This window comes from Fukomys damarensis, unplaced genomic scaffold, assembly GCF_012274545.1.
Source record: "Fukomys damarensis isolate Sample0158 unplaced genomic scaffold, DMR_v1.0_HiC HiC_scaffold_2, whole genome shotgun sequence".
Taxonomy (NCBI): Eukaryota; Metazoa; Chordata; class Mammalia; order Rodentia; family Bathyergidae; genus Fukomys; species Fukomys damarensis.
Window position 1 is genome coordinate 8,361,812 of NW_022900914.1, and position 18,013 is coordinate 8,379,824.

Genomic DNA, 18,013 nt, shown 5'->3' on the forward strand with positions numbered 1-18,013 from the left:
TTTTTTTTTTTTTTTTTTTGATGGTGGTGCTGGGATGAAACTCCCGCTCTTGGGTATACCAGGCAAGCCCTGCGCTGCTGAGCTACATCTCCTGCCCAACACACACTTTATGAATGACCACGGTATCGGGTTTGTTCTCCTGTCTTCTCATTTTGGTGTTTTCTGCTATTGTTTCTTTGGTTTCTTTTGCAGCACTGGGGACTGAGCCAGGGCCTCATGCATGCTGGGCAGGGGCTGTCCCACTGGGCAGTGTCCCAGCCCCTCATTTTGCTTTAGCTCCGCAGTAAGCTCTGCTGAGACAGGAGCGGTGGTGAACTCGGACCTGGGGAAGAGGTGCTGGGTCTCCAAACCCCTTGCAGTTGGTGCAGCCCTCAGGGAGGGGGCTGGACTTACAGGCTTCGGGGTGCAGCCCTGACTCAGGAAAGGGGTCCTGTGACGGAGGAGATGACCCAGAGTTAGTAGGACCCTCAGACTGTGATGGGCCCCAGTGGGGACTTTCCCGACACTCTAAATACAGAGGGCGGCGCTGAAAAGAGCGCCATGCACTGAGATGCAGCCCTCGCTGGGGATGGACCTGGCCTACGACCCAGCCCCTTCCCTTGAAGGCCGAACCCCAACTGGCCGTCTAGAAAATGAGCTGCCACCTGGATGCTTTATGAGGGGCATCCTCTACTCTCAAATTCTCTGGACCCCTAGATGGGGGTTGTGGTTGCTTTGTGTCTTCTGGGGCCACCTGGCTGGCGCTGCAGGGACCAACCTTGTGCTTTGCAGGTGCCTGTCCCAGCGATGGCAGCGTGGTGGCAACGCGTCCAACTCCTGCACCGTCCTCTCGCTGCTTGGAGCCCCCTGTGCCTTCATGGGCTCCCTGGGCCCTGGCCACGTTGCTGAGTGAGTCCAAGAGCGGGTGCGGGCTGGGGTGTGGGGAGGAGAGTGTCCAAACCCCGGGGTGGGCCAGGCAGAAGTGCACGGTTGGAAGCCTCCGGAAGGGGGAGCAGGAGAGGAGACTCCCAGCCCCAGGTGGCCTGGCTGCTCTTCAGGTGTTAACATTGATCCTGTGAAGCTTTCTTTCCGCAGCTTGCAATGAAGCCTGCATAGGCTTCCCAACTTCTTCCTCGCTTCCTGCAGACTCTGCGGTGCCCTTGCCCTTGCCCTGTCCAGTCCCTTATCCTGGCTGTGCTTGAGGCAGAGGGCGTTTAAGGACACGCTGTCCTACCCTGCAGCATCCATGGCCCAGGGTCGAGGCCCACAGTTTACTTCCCAGTTGAGAGGCGGGACCCAGTGTTCATGTCCTTGTTGTTCACTGAAATAGCAAGAGTGCCCTGTTCGGGTCATCCCAAAGCCACGTGCTAAAGCCGAGCCCAGACCCCACACCTCCCAGCTGGATGCCCAGGCTGTAGCCCATGAGTAGCCCATGCAAGGTGTCCCTGTTGGCTGCTGCAAGGACCTGGGAGCCCTTTGGCCCCTGGCACTGCAGACTCAGCAAGCACGTATCGGAAGGTGAGGCCCACACTTTGCCCAATGCGAGTAGCAGGGCAGGCTGCCAGGATCCCGGCCTGTGACACGCAGCCCTTTGAACCCTGATTTGAGAGAGCCGCTGTCAGAATCCAGCCACCTGCACGATGGATGGCTACAAAACGGGACGGCAACCTGCCCTGGGGTGGGACAGAGGGACTCAGAGCCAAGGGCTGTCACTCAGCTTCTTCAGCAGCTCCTCCCCTCCCAGTTGGAAGCAGGACTGTGGCTCTTTCTTAGGGTGATGGACTCCTCTTTGCATAGCAGCCATGCTGGCCATGGGCCAGTCCTCCTCTTGCGTCCCACACACACTCAGGGAGCACCCACCACGTGTCAGGCACTGCAGGCACAGAAAAGTATCTGGCAAAGCAAACTATGCATCCAGTGCTTTGGTAGATCTGCTGTTTAAAGGACCTCTGAGCTGTAAGACAGGGAATGATGTCCTGATTTGGTGCCCACAACCCTGACCTGTCCAGCTTTGGTGTTGCTGAAAGTGGGGTCTGCTCACAGAAAATCCAGCTGGCACTGCTGGGCACAGCTGGGCACAGCTGCCATCTCTCAGGCACAGATCAGCGCTTTTCCCAGAATGGTTGGGAAGGATGGGGCTGGCCTCCCATCCTCCGGCTGCTGCCTCTTCCTGAGGGAAGTACCTAGGCTCATTCTGCTGCAAGGGATTATGGGAAACTGGCCTGGACCAATCCCAGACCAAACACTGGGCCTGGGGCACTGGGAGCCAGCTCAGGGCCCCGGGGATTAGGCTGGCTGTGAGAGGACGGGCAGTGAGGAGAGCCACCAAGGTGGCACCGCTTTCTGGCCGGCACCCTGGAGTCGGTGTGGAATGAGAGGAAACGCTGTGGACTAGAGAAGATGTCCCATGGGATGAGCATGCAGGAGGCAGCTGGTCGGGGGTTGGCAAAGTGTCACCTCAGTGATTAATTATTAATTCTGCCTGGGCCTGGCATGAAGCAGGTCAGAGTGCCCACACCAGCAGGGTTCAAGTTCTAGGCCCAACTCTACCCCCGTCTAGCTTTATGAGCAGCAGCAAATCCTTACCAGCCTGAGTTGGACTGTGAGACGACATGGTTGGATTGGTGGCAGTCAGGACCTGAACTGGGCCCCTTGGTGCTTCCCTCTGAGCTCCTGGCTCTGCACCCCTGCCTCTCCTGCCCCCTCACACAGCCTGTAGGAAGACGGGGATCTCCAGTTCTCTCCTAGCTCCTTCTGCTTGCGCGCCTGCCTTTGGGGGGGCCCCAGTGGCCCCACCACTTAGCCTCCAGCCCCAAACCCTTGCCGAACTGCACCTCCCCTGGGTTACTCCACCCTGGCAGTTTTGTCCTGGACGACCTCCGCCGCTATTCCGTGGACCTACGCTACTTGGTCTTTCAGACCGTGGGCTCCATCCCCGTCTCCACAGTCATCATCAGCGAGGCCACTGGTAGCCGCACCATCCTCCACGCCTACAGGTTCGTACACCTGTCTGCGCTTCACCTCTGCGCTCTGCCAGCCGCCACCGCCGTCACTAACCTCCAAGGACAGGGCCCTTCTTCGCTCAGAGGCCTGTGTGCTCCAGCACACCCTTCCCACTCCATGGGCCATCCAGGCCACTTGTGGACTCTAATCTGTGTCTCCTCCTCCTTTCCCTGGCTCGGGAAAGCTTCCTGGTGGCTGACTTCAGGCGGCGGGGCGTGGATGTGTCTCAGGTGTCCTGGCAGAGCAAGGGGGACACCCCTTGCTCCTGCTGCATCGTCAACATCTCCAATGGCTCCCGTACCATTGTGCTCTACGACACGTAAGGCCCCCCCGGCCTTGCCCTGCCACCACCCACCAATCAGTTCCCTCACCACTGGGGGCTCCCCAGCCTCCCTCGGCTGAGCGGCTGCTGTCCCCCAGAAATTGCCCCCATACTCAATGACTTCTGAATTGTTTTCAATTGGGGGAGAAATGAGGTGGGAAGCTGTGGGCTCCCCTCTGCCTGGTCAGCAGCAGTGATGGGCAGGCACACCTCTTCCAAATGTAATTGATGATGTGATCCTCCATAATTAGACCATTTGCAGCGTGGGTATGGAGAAAATGTTCCCAGGAGGGGAATGGGAGACACAGGTCAATCCCTGTAAGCCCTGAGGGGCCAGGGCCCCCCTAGGATTTCCAGGGTCAGCCCCAGAGTTGCCAGCCTGCAGCATGGCCCCGAGGACCTGAAAAGAGATGGATGTTCAAAAGAGGCCAGGTGTGATGGCACATCTGTAATCCCAGCTACTTGGGAAGCTCAGGCAGGAAGATTACAAGTTCGAGGCCAGCTTAGGCAATTTAGCAAGACTTTGTCTCAAAATAAAATGTTTTTAAAAGGCTGGGGATTTAGCTCTATTCCCTGGGTTCCATCCCAGTACTGCCAAAAAGAGTCATTCTACATCACGAAACCAAACACTCTACACACCGAACACATCTCCCTGCACCATTGCAGTCACTGCTGAAGGGGTGGGAAGGGGAACTTTGGGTCCGCAGATAGGCTCACTTGCTGTGGTGCTAAGAGGGAAAGTGGTGAACCTCCTCCATTGTCCTAAACTCCTTGGGAGAGCCCCTGTGGGCCTCAACTCTTCTCCTTGCTCCAGAAGATTCTCAAAGATTTAGTTTCCTGAGGACTTGATATGTGCTAAGTATTGTATGAGGGCCCAGGTCCATCTGCCCAGGGGTTCAGGCTGCCCTTACTGCCTAGCATGACCACTGGCCATGGAGGATGGGGAAGTCAAGCTAGGGCAGTGGTGGCAAACCTATGATGTGTGTGTTGTGTTTTTCTTTTAAGACAAAAGCTATTAATGTATGAGTAGTTTTTCTAAACTAAAACATCAGTGTTCAGGTTTAATTACTTTGTTGGCGTGTGATAAATAAGTGGGTTTAGGGTTGCAGTTTGACACTTGGTCTCTGAAAGGCTTGCCATCACTGTCCTAGTGCCAGCTTTGTTCCCTGGGCTCTGTATGTCCCGATAAATGAGCAGGCACACCTCTGTGCTAGAGGTGACCTTGAGATTTAGCAGTCCTTGCTGTCTGCAGCAACTCTGATTGAGGACACAATGTGGGTATTCACAGGAAGGGAGGGGAGGAGATCTGAGAGGAAATGTTTATTGCCCAGTGGCCTCTGTCCATAAATGTGCACATACATAACCTTCAACTTCAGTTGGCTTGGGTGTAAGGGAGCTTCAGGCTCAGGTACCAGTGGGGTTGCAGCTTCAGAAAGGCCCGGGCCATACCACGAGTACAAGAAGAAACAGAACGCAGAGGGAAGATATCCATTGGCTGTGTGTAGGGGTTTGGCCAAGGAGAGTCATTGAGGCAGACCCCTTTCTGGGTCTCCAATCCTAGGCTAGCCAAACTCTTCCTGAAATGCCAATTTTAACTTCAGAGTTGTGACAAAGAGCTGCCCAATTCAAGTCATGGTGTTCAGGGTGCCATGGTAAAGATCTGAATACTATACACCAGAAATTAGCAGCATTAGAGCCTGCGCTCTACAGTGTGGCTATGGGCTTTGTAGCTCACCAAGGTACTACATGCTGGGAGCTGTGTGCCTACAGCAAGAGGGATTCTGGGATATGTAGGCCCTGGTATTCAGAGCATTCTGGAAGATGTAGTCTTCTAGGCCCACAGAGTTGGCCCCTTAACATGTGCAGTAGTTGAGTTTCTCCTTAGATAATGTCACAGCATGGAACTCAGAAAGGGGCCCCTCAGCAAATGGGCAGGGATCATCCTAGAGCTGAGCCTCAGAACTCTGAGCTTCTCAGCTTCCTGCCATGCTGCCAGCAGCACTAGCAGTTATGGGATCCCTGAGTTAGACAGCCTGGCTATGGCTGAGCTCACTCTGATCTTTCTTTTTTATCCTTTCTGTCTCATGACATAGGAACCTACCAGATGTGTCTGCTAAGGACTTTGAGAAGGTTGATCTGGCCCGGTTCAAGTGGATCCACATTGAGGCAAGCCCTGACCTATCTACTTCTAGGGGCTCAACCTGTCAGCCCTCCACGTGTTCTCCTTCCTTCTTGGTTTCTCTAAACCAAGAAGTACCCCGCCCATATTCCCTGTCCAGCCTTTGTTTTCAAGTGAGGAAAATAAGGCCCAGAAAGGCCGAGTGACACCACAGGGTGCAGGCACAGGTGGTGCTAAGCAAAGCCCAGTGGTTTTGCATTGTTTTTGTTTTTTAATTTTATGGCTGCCTCAACCCCTCCGACTCATTTCTGGCCGGAGGCTGGCTCCTTAGAGCTTGACCTGCTGTACTTCCCGAGCAGGAATGAGTGGGCCTGACCCACTTCCAAATACAGGGAACTAGAAGCTTTGCTCCAAGGGAGAAGTTTTGGTGTCTGGGTGAGAAGAAACCTTAGAAGTCCTGAGGTTTTATTTATCATAGCCCTGTCATTTAACTTCCTGTAGGCCCTTCAGAAAGGCTTTTTTAAAAAATATAAAAATGTGTTTATTCACAGTCCTTGGGAAGTTAGCATTCCATCAGAAAATTCTTTATGAACCAAAAAGAAAAATCACAGTCATAGCTTATGCCAACCAAAAATACGCATCTGATGTATAGAAACCTTAGAAGTGTTACATGGGCAGCGTGAAGAGAGTAGCTCTGAATATTTCCAGGGACACAGCTGCAGCTTTAATTGACATAGTACAGAATCAGCTAATTACTGTATTAACATATTAAACTCATTTATTTCTATGAGATTACAATAAGTACAAAATAAAGCTACAGTTGTCTTTGTCTAGCAGTTCAAATATTGAAAGGACAATGCTTTTTTTTTTTTTTTTTTTTGGTACCGGGGATCGAACTCAACCTTGCTCTTGGGAGGCAGGTGGCGGAACCACTGAGCTAAATCCCCAGAACCTCATGTTGTTTTTTTTTTTTAATACAGAAAGAACTTTAAATTACTATTTAATTTTGGATCTTCCTATAGTCTTGAAAACTTGCACTGTCACTGTTGCAAGCTTCCTTTGAAAGTCTTCTATTCTTTCATCTCTTCCTTTTTAGTGTGAAATGGGAGAGCTGGTTTATAAGGTCTTCGAGGTCCATGATAGCCCAAGAATTTTGTAATGCAGGATAGGATCCAGCCCAGGCTCCCAGCTCTTCACCAAGTTCCAGCAGGTGGGGGGAGAGTGAGTTGGATCCGCTGGACACTGCCTAAGCTGCACTGTCCTTCCCCAGGGCCGGAATGCATCAGAGCAGGTGAAGATGCTGCAGCGTATAGAGCAGCACAATGCCAAGCTGCCCCTGGAGCAGCAGATCCGGGTGTCTGTGGAGATAGAGAAGCCCCGAAAGGAGCTGTTCCAGCTGTTCAGCTATGGAGAGGTGGTGAGTGCCTGGCAGCCTTAGCTTGCCACATCCAGGGAACTCAGTTCTTAAAGAGAGACCCCGGGCTTACTTGCCAGGCTCCAGTGGCAGCTCTCGAGTGGCAGGGGTGTAAAATGGCAGAGCTCCAGCTTTCGGCCCTGCAGTGGCTAAAAAGGAGATGTTTTCTGCTCCAGGAATAAGGATGCCTAGAAGACCTGGACAAGGACCAGGCATAGGTATCGCCTCTTTGGGCCCCCTCTCTTCCCTGTTGTCTGAGGTTCCAAGTCTCTCCCGACTTGCAGGGGTGGCAAGTGTGGGAGCCAGGAGGAGTGAAAGGACTTGCGTGGGGTAAATGTGGGCAGGTCTGGCTGTAAGCAGAGTTTAGGGCAATCCCGGATCACAGTCGCAGCTAACTGGAGACCATGCAGCCACTGGTCCTCAGCCTTGGTGAACAATTTAAAAAGAAACAGAGGCTTGAGCCCCACCCTCTTGGCTTTATTTGTTTGCAGTATTGGGTGATGGGGATGAGCCCAGGGCCTCACACAGGCCAGGCAAGTGCTCTGCCACTGAGCTCCATTTCCAGCTCCTTGCTCTCTACTATTTAACCCACAGGGCTAGAGCCAGGACTTCTCTCTCTTTTTGCCGGGGTGGGTACCAGGAATCAAACACAGGACCTAGGGCTTACAAGGCAGGCAGCGGAACCACTGAGTTAAATCCCCAGCCCAGATAATAGGTTTTCTTTTTTCTGGTACCAGGGATCAAACTCAGGACCTTGCACTTGCAAGGCAGGTGCGGTGCCACTGAGCTAAATCCCCGGACTGAGATTTCTCTATTTTTTTTACCAAAACAATCTCTGGAGATTGTAATGTGTAACTAGTGTTGAGGAAGTTCCAGAATCCCTGCTGATTTGTTTTACAGGTTAAGAAACCATCCCTAGAGGGCATAGTTGTGCTGGGAAAACAAAACAGCTTGCTCCTGAGAGCCACTGTGGTTTGACTGGGCAAGGTTGATTTCTCCCCAAGATGGTGCTCCAGGCTCTCTCTGGGTCTTCAGTTCACTAATCTGGACCAACTAGTCTAGGACAGGGATGCCAAGCCTTTTAGAGACCAAATACCCGGACTGCAACCCCAAACGCACTTACTTATTGCAAAGTGCCAACATCACAACTAAATGTGAATGCCGAAGTTTTAGTTTAGAAAGCACAACTGTTATCTGATGCTCAGCTGCTGGGGCCACTTGGCTCGCACGCTGACAGAGGTCCGTGTGTGCCTGCTGCAGCCCACGAGCCATAGGTTTGCCACCACTGGTCTAGGGCTTTGGTGTTGACCCACAAGGCTGTATCCTAGCTTCATTTTAAGCAGGCGTAATAACGTCTCTCTGTGGGACACCAAGATGCCATGTTGGGCATTTGTGCCGGTTGGGCGAGTCAGGTTATAATATGGGGGTGACACCAGGCTGCTGGTGGTGAGTGACTACACTCAGGTGGCTGCCAGCCTCTCTCCCACTGCCCACAGGTGTTTGTTAGCAAAGACGTGGCCAAGCACTTGGGCTTCCAGTCAGCAGCGGAAGCCCTGAGGGGCTTGTATGGTCGTGTGAGGAAGGGGTGAGTGGAGAAGCCAGGAAGGGGCCCTGGGGGCTGTGGGTGGACGCTGGGTTTCTGCCCTGGTGGTCTAGGGGAGGTGGTGGGCGAACGCCCTGCTGAGTGCAGGTCCTGCAGGGCTACCCTTATCTGTGCCTGGGCTGAGGAGGGCGCTGACGCCCTGGGCCCGGATGGGCAGCTGCTCCACTCGGACGCCTTCTCGCCGCCCCGGGTGGTGGACACTCTGGGCGCCGGAGACACCTTCAATGCCTCTGTCATCTTCAGCCTCTCCCGGGGTGAGTGGGCCGGTGGGAGGGGCCAGGGCTGGGCCCTGCCCCGCTCCAGAACCCCAGGCTGACCCAGCCACTCGGTGCTCCCCTAGGGAACAGTGTGCAGGAGGCGCTGAGGTTTGGTTGCCAGGTGGCTGGCAAGAAGTGTGGCTTGCAGGGCTTCGATGGCATCGTGTGAGAGCTGTGTCGCAGGAGGCGCCGTGCTCACCGTCCCTGCTGGAGGTTGGCATCACAGGCTGCCGCCACCTCTCCCCTCCATCCGGGCTGGCGTCCGGGCTGCCCTGCTCCCTGGGCAGATGCTGGCTGTGGGAAGGACTCTGTGCATATCCTGTGTCCTTTATCTGTATCCTCACTGCTGCAGCTGCAGAGCCTCAAAGCAAATAAATCTCCTTCCCCAAACCAGCTTCTTGTGGCCATCTCTTGGGACCACTTGAACTGCTCCAGTTGGAGACTCCTGAGGCTTTGACTCTACAGCCCTCTGTCTTGCTCTCCATCCCCCAAGTTAATCTCGCCAGCCGGGCCCAGAGGAGCTGTCACCTCTGCCTGGCCACAGCAGTCTTGCCACTGGCTGATGTGAGAGCAGGAGGCTCAGCCATCCTGGACAGAGTAACTGCTGAGCTGGGGAGAGGTACAGACTCGGGGTGTCCACAATGGGAGGAGATTTAGCTCCCCACAGCCCAGCTAGCCAGCCAGCCAGCCAGCCAGCCAGACACTGAGAAAAGCTGTGCTGTGCACACCCTGCTTAGTGGCCCCGGGAGTTGGGGTCCACATGGTTGAGCCAGTGACGGGCCAATGGGCAGGGAGCCTACTACTGTTCACTTCCCCAGGGCAGTCCAAGAAGCTGTTGTCCCGCTGCCTGAAAGCCCCACCATGCATTGCCTCGGCCACAAATGGGACCCAGGTACACAGCGTCTCTGTCCTTCTGGAGGTCACATCCCAGTGACTGCGGAACTGGGAGCTGACTCCAACGTGGGAGTTGTGTAGGAAGAGTACCTGGTGTGTTCTAGGCTTTCAAAAAAGAAATGGTTCCTGTTAATATTCCTGGAGCTGGGTACACACCTGTAATCCCAGCATTCTGGGAAGCTAAAGCAGGAGGATATCAAGTTCAAGCCCAGCTGTGACAATGTAGCAACTTAGTAAGACCTTGTCTCAAAATAAAAATAAATAAGTAAGGGGCGTGTGCAGACATAACTCAGTGTTACATTGTTCCAATGTTACCCTAGGTTCAAGCCCCAGTACCTCCAAAAAATTACCTAGGGGTAATAGGGGACAGATACAAGGTGATGGGAAACATCTGCCCGGAGTTGCAGGAGGGCATAAGGTGCCTGAATGCCAGGCGCAGAGAGGGCAGGTGGATATCTGGGCTCCAAGAGTAACTTTCTTCATAGGGTATCTGTAGCTGGCTGTGCCTCGGGCCATAGGCGCTGCTGCACCCCTGGGCCTGGGGATACAGAATCTCTGTCTTTTCCAGAGTCCCAGTCCTTGCTCCCCGTGCCCCTAGCTCTGGATAGGCTGGGCCAGCAGACAGACACCCAGCAGGTGTATTCATCTTGTCCTTTATTGGTTGTCTGGGTCCCAAAGCTGTCCTTCAGTTTAGCCTCTCCCTGAGCTGCAGACAGACCTGCCACCTATTGGGGTCGCAGAGGGGACACAGAGGTGGTCCTCGTCCCAGCAGTATTCACCCCACCCTTCAGGCTTCCATCCTGACACTGAGACTTTGAGGGGTGCAAGCCTGTATCCCTGGGGTTCACATCTCAACATTCTCCAGTTGGATACTATGAGCCTCAAGCTCATGCGGGGTATTCCTGGGCTCCAGTGTTTCTTCTGGAAGCTCTTTGGCTTCTGCCCCACTGTCCCTGGCCTCTGCCTGCCCCCCAGCATCACCTCTGGGACCTGGGGCTTCTCCTTCATTCTCTACCTGTCTCCTATCTCCCTCTTCGGGACCTGGGGTGTCTCCTTTAGCCCCTGATTGATCCCCAGCCTCCTGGACAGGCTCCAGGGATGCCCTCCTGGCCTCTTCCTGGTCCCCAGCTTCTTCTCTGGGTTCCACAGCCCCCTGAGTTTCTTGTCTCAGTGGGTTCTTAGCTAACTGGGGCTGCTCCCTGACAGTCTGTGTTTTCTGGGGTGCTGCAATGAGGGACTCTCTGTGCTCTGTGTCCCTGAGGGCCTCTTCTGGGAAGTTGATGAGCTCCGCAGGGGAGAGGAGCCCATCCCCATCCAGGTCCTGTGTCTCGAGCACCTTGTCTACAACCAGGATCACCTGTGGAAATACGGAGCCACTGTGGGGTCTCCCGTGACTAGAGGTGTCCTCGGGACACCCATGCCCCGCTCCCCTGTCATGCAGGCTCTGCCAGGAGATCCACCCAAAGCCCCAGGCAGCTGGATCCCCTGCGGTCTCCCACAGAGCTTACTGGGTTTGCAGGAAAGTTGGTCACTCCATGGGCCAGCGCTGCTGTCAACATGGACAACAGCTCCAGCCCGTCCAGCTGTCCGCTTTGGTCATAGTCATGGAGAGCAAAGAGGTAGAGGAGAACTAGGGAGAGAAGCTGGATTAGAAGAGGGCTCAGGAGCAGTGGAGAGGCAGGAGTCAGTGGGGCAGCCAGCTCTCAGGCCTGGCTCTGGCTGCCCCGGCTCTGGCTGCCCCGAGGGTCCTAAGCCCTGGTCCACCAGCCAGCCCCTCACCCTGTTCCCTGTTCATGTGCTCCGGGTCCTCTTCCATCCTCTCTAGTCCCTTCAGGTGGTTCTGCAGCACTCTGTGGGAGAAGGGGCAAATCAGCCTGGGAGAGGCCAGTCCGGGGCTCAGGCCTGGCTTGCCCCACCCAGCTGGGCTACTCACCGGAGCTGCTCCGGCCCTGGGTGGAAGGGGTTAGGCAGGGGCTGGGGCTGCACTTCAAGGTCCTGCCTGGAGGAGGGAGGAAAGGTCCAGCCTTGCAGAGAGCCTGTCTGAGGGCCCAGCCTCCTGGCACGGTTCTCTCCTCAGGCCCAAAGGAGGTGCTCCCTCAAATTGAAAAAACCTTGGGAGGAAGAGGCCCTTCTGGTCGTACTTCCTTAGATTCTTTTTGAAGCTGCCTTATTTACACTTTTAAGTGAAACCCAAAGAAAATATCAGGGAAGGTAGTGGCCAAATGAAGCCACAGCTGATACGCACAAGTTGGAGGCCCAAAAAGAAGCCCAGTGACAGCTGAGAGCCAAGGGCTGGGGCTCCAGGGGAGCCTGGTACACTACCGGGTTTACAGACCCAGCTGGCTCCATGACTAAATGCCTCCCTTTCACGCGGAGGGCACACGTGTCACTTTGGGGTTTCAGTCTTCTCAGGGTCTCTTGACCTGTCTGAAGCTGAAAATGTGCTCCTAGTTCCGGATGGGGCTACACATCAGGCCAGGCCTGTTGCAGCCACTTTGGTCACTGCTGCCAGGTCTGGCAGCGTTTTCTGCATCTGTCTCCTCTCCTGCCCAGCATATCCTCTGTGCAGCACAAATAAACAAGAGAGCAATTCTAACAAAATAGAAACAGTGCCCTAATGACCTTCGTTCCCACTGCTAGGACTTGATTACAGGACCGCAGCCCCTTCCCTGGCCTCTCGCCTCTTCCTCGTACTTCACACCACACTAGAGCTGAGCTCTGTTTCCGAAGGGATCCAGCAAGCAGGTCCTGAGTGCCCAGTTTGTGGCATTCTGACAGGCACACAGCAGGTGCTTGGGGTGGGTTCATACACAGATCACCCCAGTCTCCTGGCTCCCCAAGATCTACCACACCCTTGGGTTCTCCAGAGTAACCCTGTCCCAGCCCACGGCCCTGTCCTCCTGACTGCCTTACCTCATGGTCCCATCCTTGGGAGCAGCCCGGCCCAGGGTGGGCAGCAGCAGCAGCGGCAGCATTAACACCTGAAACGTCCAAGGTGACATCCTGCCTGGAACAGGAACTAGGAGCAGAATTAGGTCAGGGAGGGCGTCTGCCACAGTGTCGGGGTCAGTTGGGTCAGAAATAAATGCCTTCTCTCCCTGCCTTTACCTGCAGCCCAGGGGCAGGACCTCTGCTGGAGGACTCTGCATGGAAATCAGGGATCTTCTCTGGAACCGTTACAGTTCGCGTCTAGATGTCCCCCCAAAGCCTCATGTGCTCACAGGCGGGGCTTTTCGGGGGTGGCTGAATCTCAGGTGTGTGAATATGTGTTAAGGGTGTGTGATAGCTAACTTGGTTTAGCATAGTTCTGTGTGTGGATAATGGGAAGCCCCACCCTGATCGTGGGCGGCACCAACGAATAGGCTTTTAGCCCGGAAGAGATATAAAGGGTAAGATGGAAGGCAGGCTGCTGCTGGCGATACCTGCTGCTTTCTGCCTGCCCTGCTATGGGCTGCTTCTCCTCTGCCGTGTCCCTCTGCTGTGTCACCCTGCCTTGGAGCCAGGTGACTGGATTGAAACCTCTACAAACTGTGAGCTCAAATAAACTTTTCTTCCTTTAGCTTTTTTTGTTTCTGTTTTTGAGACAGGGTCTTGCTATATAGTCCAGGTTGGCAGTCCTCCTGCCTCAGCCTCCCTAGTGCTGGTATTACAGGAGTGTGCCACCACGCCTGTCACTCTAACTTGTGATTGTCAGGTGTTTTGTCCCAACAAGGAGAAAGTAGCTAAGACAGGAATTTTGGTCAAAATAAATCCTACTCTGGCTCGAGTATATAAAGTGTGTAAAGGGCCGGGGATTTAGCTCAGTGGTGCCACCGGTCCCAAGTTCGACCTCCAGTACCAAAAAAAACAAAATAAAATAAATAATTGGAATCATACAAAAAATAAATAAATGAAGTGTGTAAAAGCTGAGCTGTTCTGGCGGAAGAGGCCCCTCCCCGCAGCCCATGCCTCTTGTCCCTGGCTGGCCCTGTGATGCTGAGAAGCACGATTTAAATATCCTGCTCTACTCCAAGCCACTCAATTCACAGAAAGACGCTCAGCAAACCTCGGGAAAAGGCCATCTGAGTAATGCAGAGTCACAAAAAGACCAAAGTTGATACGAAAAGGGTGACAGATTATTAGCTTGTACCTGCTAAAAACCCACAGGAGAACAGATCCAAAGTCCATGCCCAGGCACAGACTGAAAACAGCAAATCAGGATCAAACCAACAGTGGCTCTGGGAGTTTCTGTTTACTTAGTGCCCTTAGGAAAACAGATCTCAACATAAAGTGAAAACCAGGAACTTCCGCCTCAGATCTGCATTGTGTGGGACCTAGGGCAAAAACAATTGAGTATGTGAGTCCAATGTAACACAGATCAATTGAAAACACAGAGCTCTCTTGTTTGTTTATTTGGTACGTGGAATTGAACTCAGGACCTTGCCCTTCCTTGCAAGGCAGGCAGTAGCCACTGAGCTAAATCCCCAGCCCCAACGCTTTCTGATTGGTCCCAGGTGTGTGGACATATAATGAGCTTACAAGGGAGCAGAAGCTTTCCAAAGAAGAGGCCTGAGACCCCAAGGCCATCTCTGGGAACAAAATCACAACAGGGCTGTGGATTTAGCTCTGTGGTTCCTCCGCCTGCCTCACAAGCGCAAGGTCCTGAGTTCGATCCCTGGTACCAAAAAAACCACAAAAAACAAAATCATTAGATGTTCGATGGTCTAAGGAGAAGATAAGGAATTCTCTGACATGGTGCCCTATGTGCTGTCTAGAATGGATTTTATGAGAGGAAAATTCATAGCTTTCAGCAGCTCCTCTAAGAATCCCATATCCCATGGGCTGGGGATTTAGCTCAGTGGCAATGCCCCTGCCTCACGAGCACAAGTTCCTGAGTTTGATCCCTGATACCAAAAAAAACAAAAAAAACAAAAAAGAAAGAATTCCATGACTCAAGAGTCCAGAACTACTGCCAAAGTGGCCATCAGTCTCCTAAGAGATGAGGGTTGCTGCAGGTAAACATCTGGATCTGGAGAGATAAACAAAAATTCTGCCACCTTGAGCTTCCTTGAGCAAGACACAGCAAAACAAGAAGGTGAGATCCTAGAACTTGTCTTCTTTCTCACTGCATATGATCAGCCCCAAGAGCTACAGTAAGTACACATAGCTTGTTGGAGTCTATAAGCCCCAGTGGCCAAAAGGATATTAAACCTTGGCTGCCCTGAGTGTGACCCGCAGCATCAGCTGGCACAGCAGGTCCTTGGGTGGAGTTATTGTGCCCAGGAAAGGAGACAAGGTCTTGGATTCATTCAAGGTGAGCAGCAGGCAGGGAGCTCCCCCTCCCAACATGGAACCTTCTGTGTGGCTGCACACTTACTACAAGGGCGAGCAAAGGATGGCCAGGGAGAAGGACAGCAGAGAATCGTGTCCCTTGACTTTGGTGCTAAGCAAAAGGGAGAAAACCAAATCTTCCCTGAGAGTGCTCTAATGTAGTACGCCTCCAATAAGGCTACCTGTGGTCCAAAACACCTAAGGCAGATCATTTATTCTGAAGTGGAACGGGTTGATAGTGGCCACAGAGGAGAGCATGTATTTTCTCTGCGGGAATGCAACTCCAATTGAGGCTTCAAAGATTTTTCCATGGGTAAAGGTTCAAGAAATGTGAGCCCGAAGCCAAAAAGTCATAAATGTACAAGGAAATGAGACATTGACTAAGAGCCAACAAAACAACAGTTGGCAAAACTAGGCCTGCACAGAATGAGTGTAATACTGAAATTATCATGTATAGAATATAAGGTAAGTATGCTTCATGTTATAAGGAACATGAAAGGAATTAAAGGGATGCTCGAAACTCTGAGAGAAATGAGAGCATAAAAATGACCAAGTTGAACAAAATATAATCTTTAGAAATCAAAATTTATCTCAAAATGCAACAGGCGAGTGAGACGGATTGGACACAGCTGATATGAGAATGAGCTGGAATACAGATCCAAATAAATTATCCAGAATGTAGTTTATTGAGTTAAAGATGAAGGAAACATAAATAAAGGTTAAGTGGATGGCGGAGATAACAGATACACTTGGACAGGAGCAGGATTGGAAGAAATAATAGCTGAGTTTTTTCCCAGTAGGTTGAAAATCACAACTAAGTCAGTCAGGAGGTCCACAATCCCACACAGATTAAACAAGCGGAAAGACACTCTGGGCCTGCTGTTCTGAGGTACAGAGCATCACGGAGAAGAACACTGTAAAAGCAGTAGGCCAGAGGAAAAGGAATTATACCGGCAGCTGCTTGGCCGGTCCCCGAGGGCGGTGACGTGGGCCAGGGCCACGGGCATGGGCAGAGGTGTGGAGGCTGCTGTGCTACAGCTGCTTTCAGCAAAATTCCCTTTCAAGGCTGAGCAGCAGACAGGGTGCTTGGCATCCCTGTGGCCCTGGGTCCCATCCCCAGCCCTAAACATCAAAACATAACTCTCAAGGAGGTGAAATAAAAAGTTTTTACATGAACAATTTTGAGTGTTTACCACCAAAATTCTTGTTTTTTGTTTGTCCTTTGAGACAAGGCTTCACTATATAGTTTGGGCTGGCTTTTAACTCACTATGTTGTCCAGGCTGGCCTCGAACTTGCAGTGATTCTCCTGACTCAGCCTCCTGAGTCTAAGATTGCAGGTGTGCACCACCATGTCCAGCTAACATTCCTGAATTAAAGGAAATTCCAACTTATGTATTTCAAGAACAGTTTCCTACAAAGGTTTGAAATACAAGGGAAAGTGTTGAGCAAAGAAATGAGAAAATATGTGAGTAAATCTAAACAAATGCGGACTGTTAAGCAATGATGATTATGTTAATATATGGGGCAAAGAGGTACAATAGTCTGAACTACAATACTGGACACCATGTAAGGAGAAAGGTTGGGAAGAGAGTAGACATATTGATTAACTTTGTTAAATAGATATACTTAAAATTTGTGTGTTATTTTTCTCTCATTGCTGAGACAAGATACCCGACACCCAAAGTTAAAGGGGAAGGTTTATTTGGTTCACAGTTTGTAGAGGTTTCGGTCTACAATCGACCGGCTCCAAAGCAGGGTGGCAGAGGGGTCACAGTTCTTGGCAGCGGAAGCGGCAAAAGCAACAGGAGACCTTAACAGTGTCTTCCTGCGCCTTGTGTCTCGTTCAGACTGCTCAGGGCAAGTGGCACTCACACCCTTAATCCTAGCGCCCTGGGGCCCAGCACTGCACCAGGAATCAATCACACGCTCCAGATTCAGTCACCTCCGAGAAAGCATGAGGCTTTGGGGGACATCCCAAAACAAGCCACAAAATAGTTAAGAAAAATCACTGAAAAGAAATAGAAATGGAATGTGGAACCTCAAACCACCAGAGGAAAAAAAATGCATGGAATTTTAAAAGAAATTGATTCAGTGGCTGATGTAGCTCACTGGTGCCTGGCAAGCATAAGGCCCTGAGTTCTATCCCCAGTAATGCAAAAAAACAAAAAACAAACAAACAAAAAAAACAAAAACAAAAAAGAATTGATTCAAAACAAAGGCAGGAAATAAGACCAAAACAAAATTCAAAAAGCTGGGCATTGTGGTGCACACCTGTAATCCCAGCTATTTGGGAGGCTGAGGCAGAAGGATCACATGTTAAGCCCAGCTTGGTGGGCAACATAGAGAGAAAATAATTCAAAATAAAAATAGAAAAGTCTGGGATGCAGTTTAGCATGAAGGTCCTAGGTTTAATCCCCAGTACCCCCCCACACACACAGAAGAAAGAAAAACCAAAAGGAGTAACAAACTAAAAAAAGATAAATAGTATAAAATAAGATTTTAGCAATAAATCTAAGTATATCAGTAATCACAATAAGTATAAATTATACAAACTTGGGCTGGGGATTTAGCTCAATGGTGCAACACCTGCCCAGTAAGCACAAGGCCCTGAGTTCGATCTCCAGTACCGCAAAAACCAAACAAAAAAACCAAACTCATCAGCTAAGAAATAAAGGTGTAAGAGGCCATTATGAAATGACAAAAAGTTTAATTCTCTATAGGAAAACATAATAACTCTGAATTTGTGTGCCCCTAACAATAGAGCCTCAAAATGTCTGAAACAAAAGCTGGTATAAGGAGAAAAATCAAATCTGCCATTATAGTGGGGAAAATGTGTCTTGTTTAGTACTAAGCAGAGTAAAAATCAATAAGACTACAGAAGGGGCTGGGGATTTAGCTCAGTGATTCTGCCACCTGCTTCGCAAGCACAAGGTCCTGAGTTTGATCCCCGGTACAAAAAAATAGGACTATAGAAAACTTGAGAAAAGCCTAATAAGCTCGAGCTAATGAACATAGATAGAACCCCACTTCAATCACTTAGCAAATACATATTCTTCTCAAGCACACATGGGAAATATATATATATATATATATATATGATAATTTATAATA

The 18,013-nt window shown here is 51.5% G+C and overlaps 3 protein-coding genes across 11 annotated transcripts in view; 2 read left to right on the forward strand and 1 right to left on the reverse strand.

The window, feature by feature from the left end:
- Khk (ketohexokinase) overlaps window positions 1–9,090 on the forward strand; it is a 13,559-nt gene extending 4,469 nt beyond the window's left edge. Inside the window, exons 2-9 of one of the 7 annotated variants that reach the window (XM_010604777.1) lie at window positions 772–888; window positions 2,841–2,975; window positions 3,167–3,301; window positions 5,398–5,470; window positions 6,694–6,840; window positions 8,313–8,422; window positions 8,537–8,694; window positions 8,781–9,090. In XM_010604777.1, coding sequence (XP_010603079.1) covers window positions 772–888; window positions 2,841–2,975; window positions 3,167–3,301; window positions 5,398–5,470; window positions 6,694–6,840; window positions 8,313–8,422; window positions 8,537–8,694; window positions 8,781–8,866 — 961 coding nt within the window. In that variant the 3' untranslated portion in view covers window positions 8,867–9,090. The remainder of the gene's footprint in view (window positions 1–771; window positions 889–2,840; window positions 2,976–3,166; window positions 3,302–5,397; window positions 5,471–6,693; window positions 6,841–8,312; window positions 8,423–8,536; window positions 8,695–8,780) is intronic. The other 6 variants (XM_010604778.1, XM_010604780.1, XM_010604782.1 and 3 more) reach the window with 6 other exon arrangements.
- Window positions 9,091–9,794: 704 nt separating this feature from the next.
- Cgref1 (cell growth regulator with EF-hand domain 1) overlaps window positions 9,795–18,013 on the reverse strand; it is a 10,268-nt gene continuing 2,049 nt past the window's right edge. The window contains exons 1-6 of one of the 3 annotated variants that reach the window (XM_010604785.3): window positions 13,721–14,210; window positions 12,505–12,610; window positions 11,525–11,590; window positions 11,371–11,441; window positions 11,100–11,221; window positions 9,795–10,948 (exon numbers count right to left, since the gene is read on the reverse strand). In XM_010604785.3, coding sequence (XP_010603087.1) covers window positions 10,436–10,948; window positions 11,100–11,221; window positions 11,371–11,441; window positions 11,525–11,590; window positions 12,505–12,593 — 861 coding nt within the window. In that variant the 5' untranslated portion in view covers window positions 12,594–12,610; window positions 13,721–14,210 and the 3' untranslated portion in view covers window positions 9,795–10,435. Of the gene's footprint in view, window positions 10,949–11,099; window positions 11,222–11,370; window positions 11,442–11,524; window positions 11,591–12,504; window positions 12,611–12,699; window positions 12,782–13,720; window positions 14,211–18,013 lie in introns of those variants that run through there. The other 2 variants (XM_010604784.2, XM_033763236.1) reach the window with 2 other exon arrangements.
- Abhd1 (abhydrolase domain containing 1) overlaps window positions 13,083–18,013 on the forward strand; it is an 18,967-nt gene continuing 14,036 nt past the window's right edge. The window contains exon 1 of the mRNA XM_010604792.3: window positions 13,083–13,121. The gene's annotated coding sequence lies outside the window, so the exon portion shown is untranslated. The remainder of the gene's footprint in view (window positions 13,122–18,013) is intronic.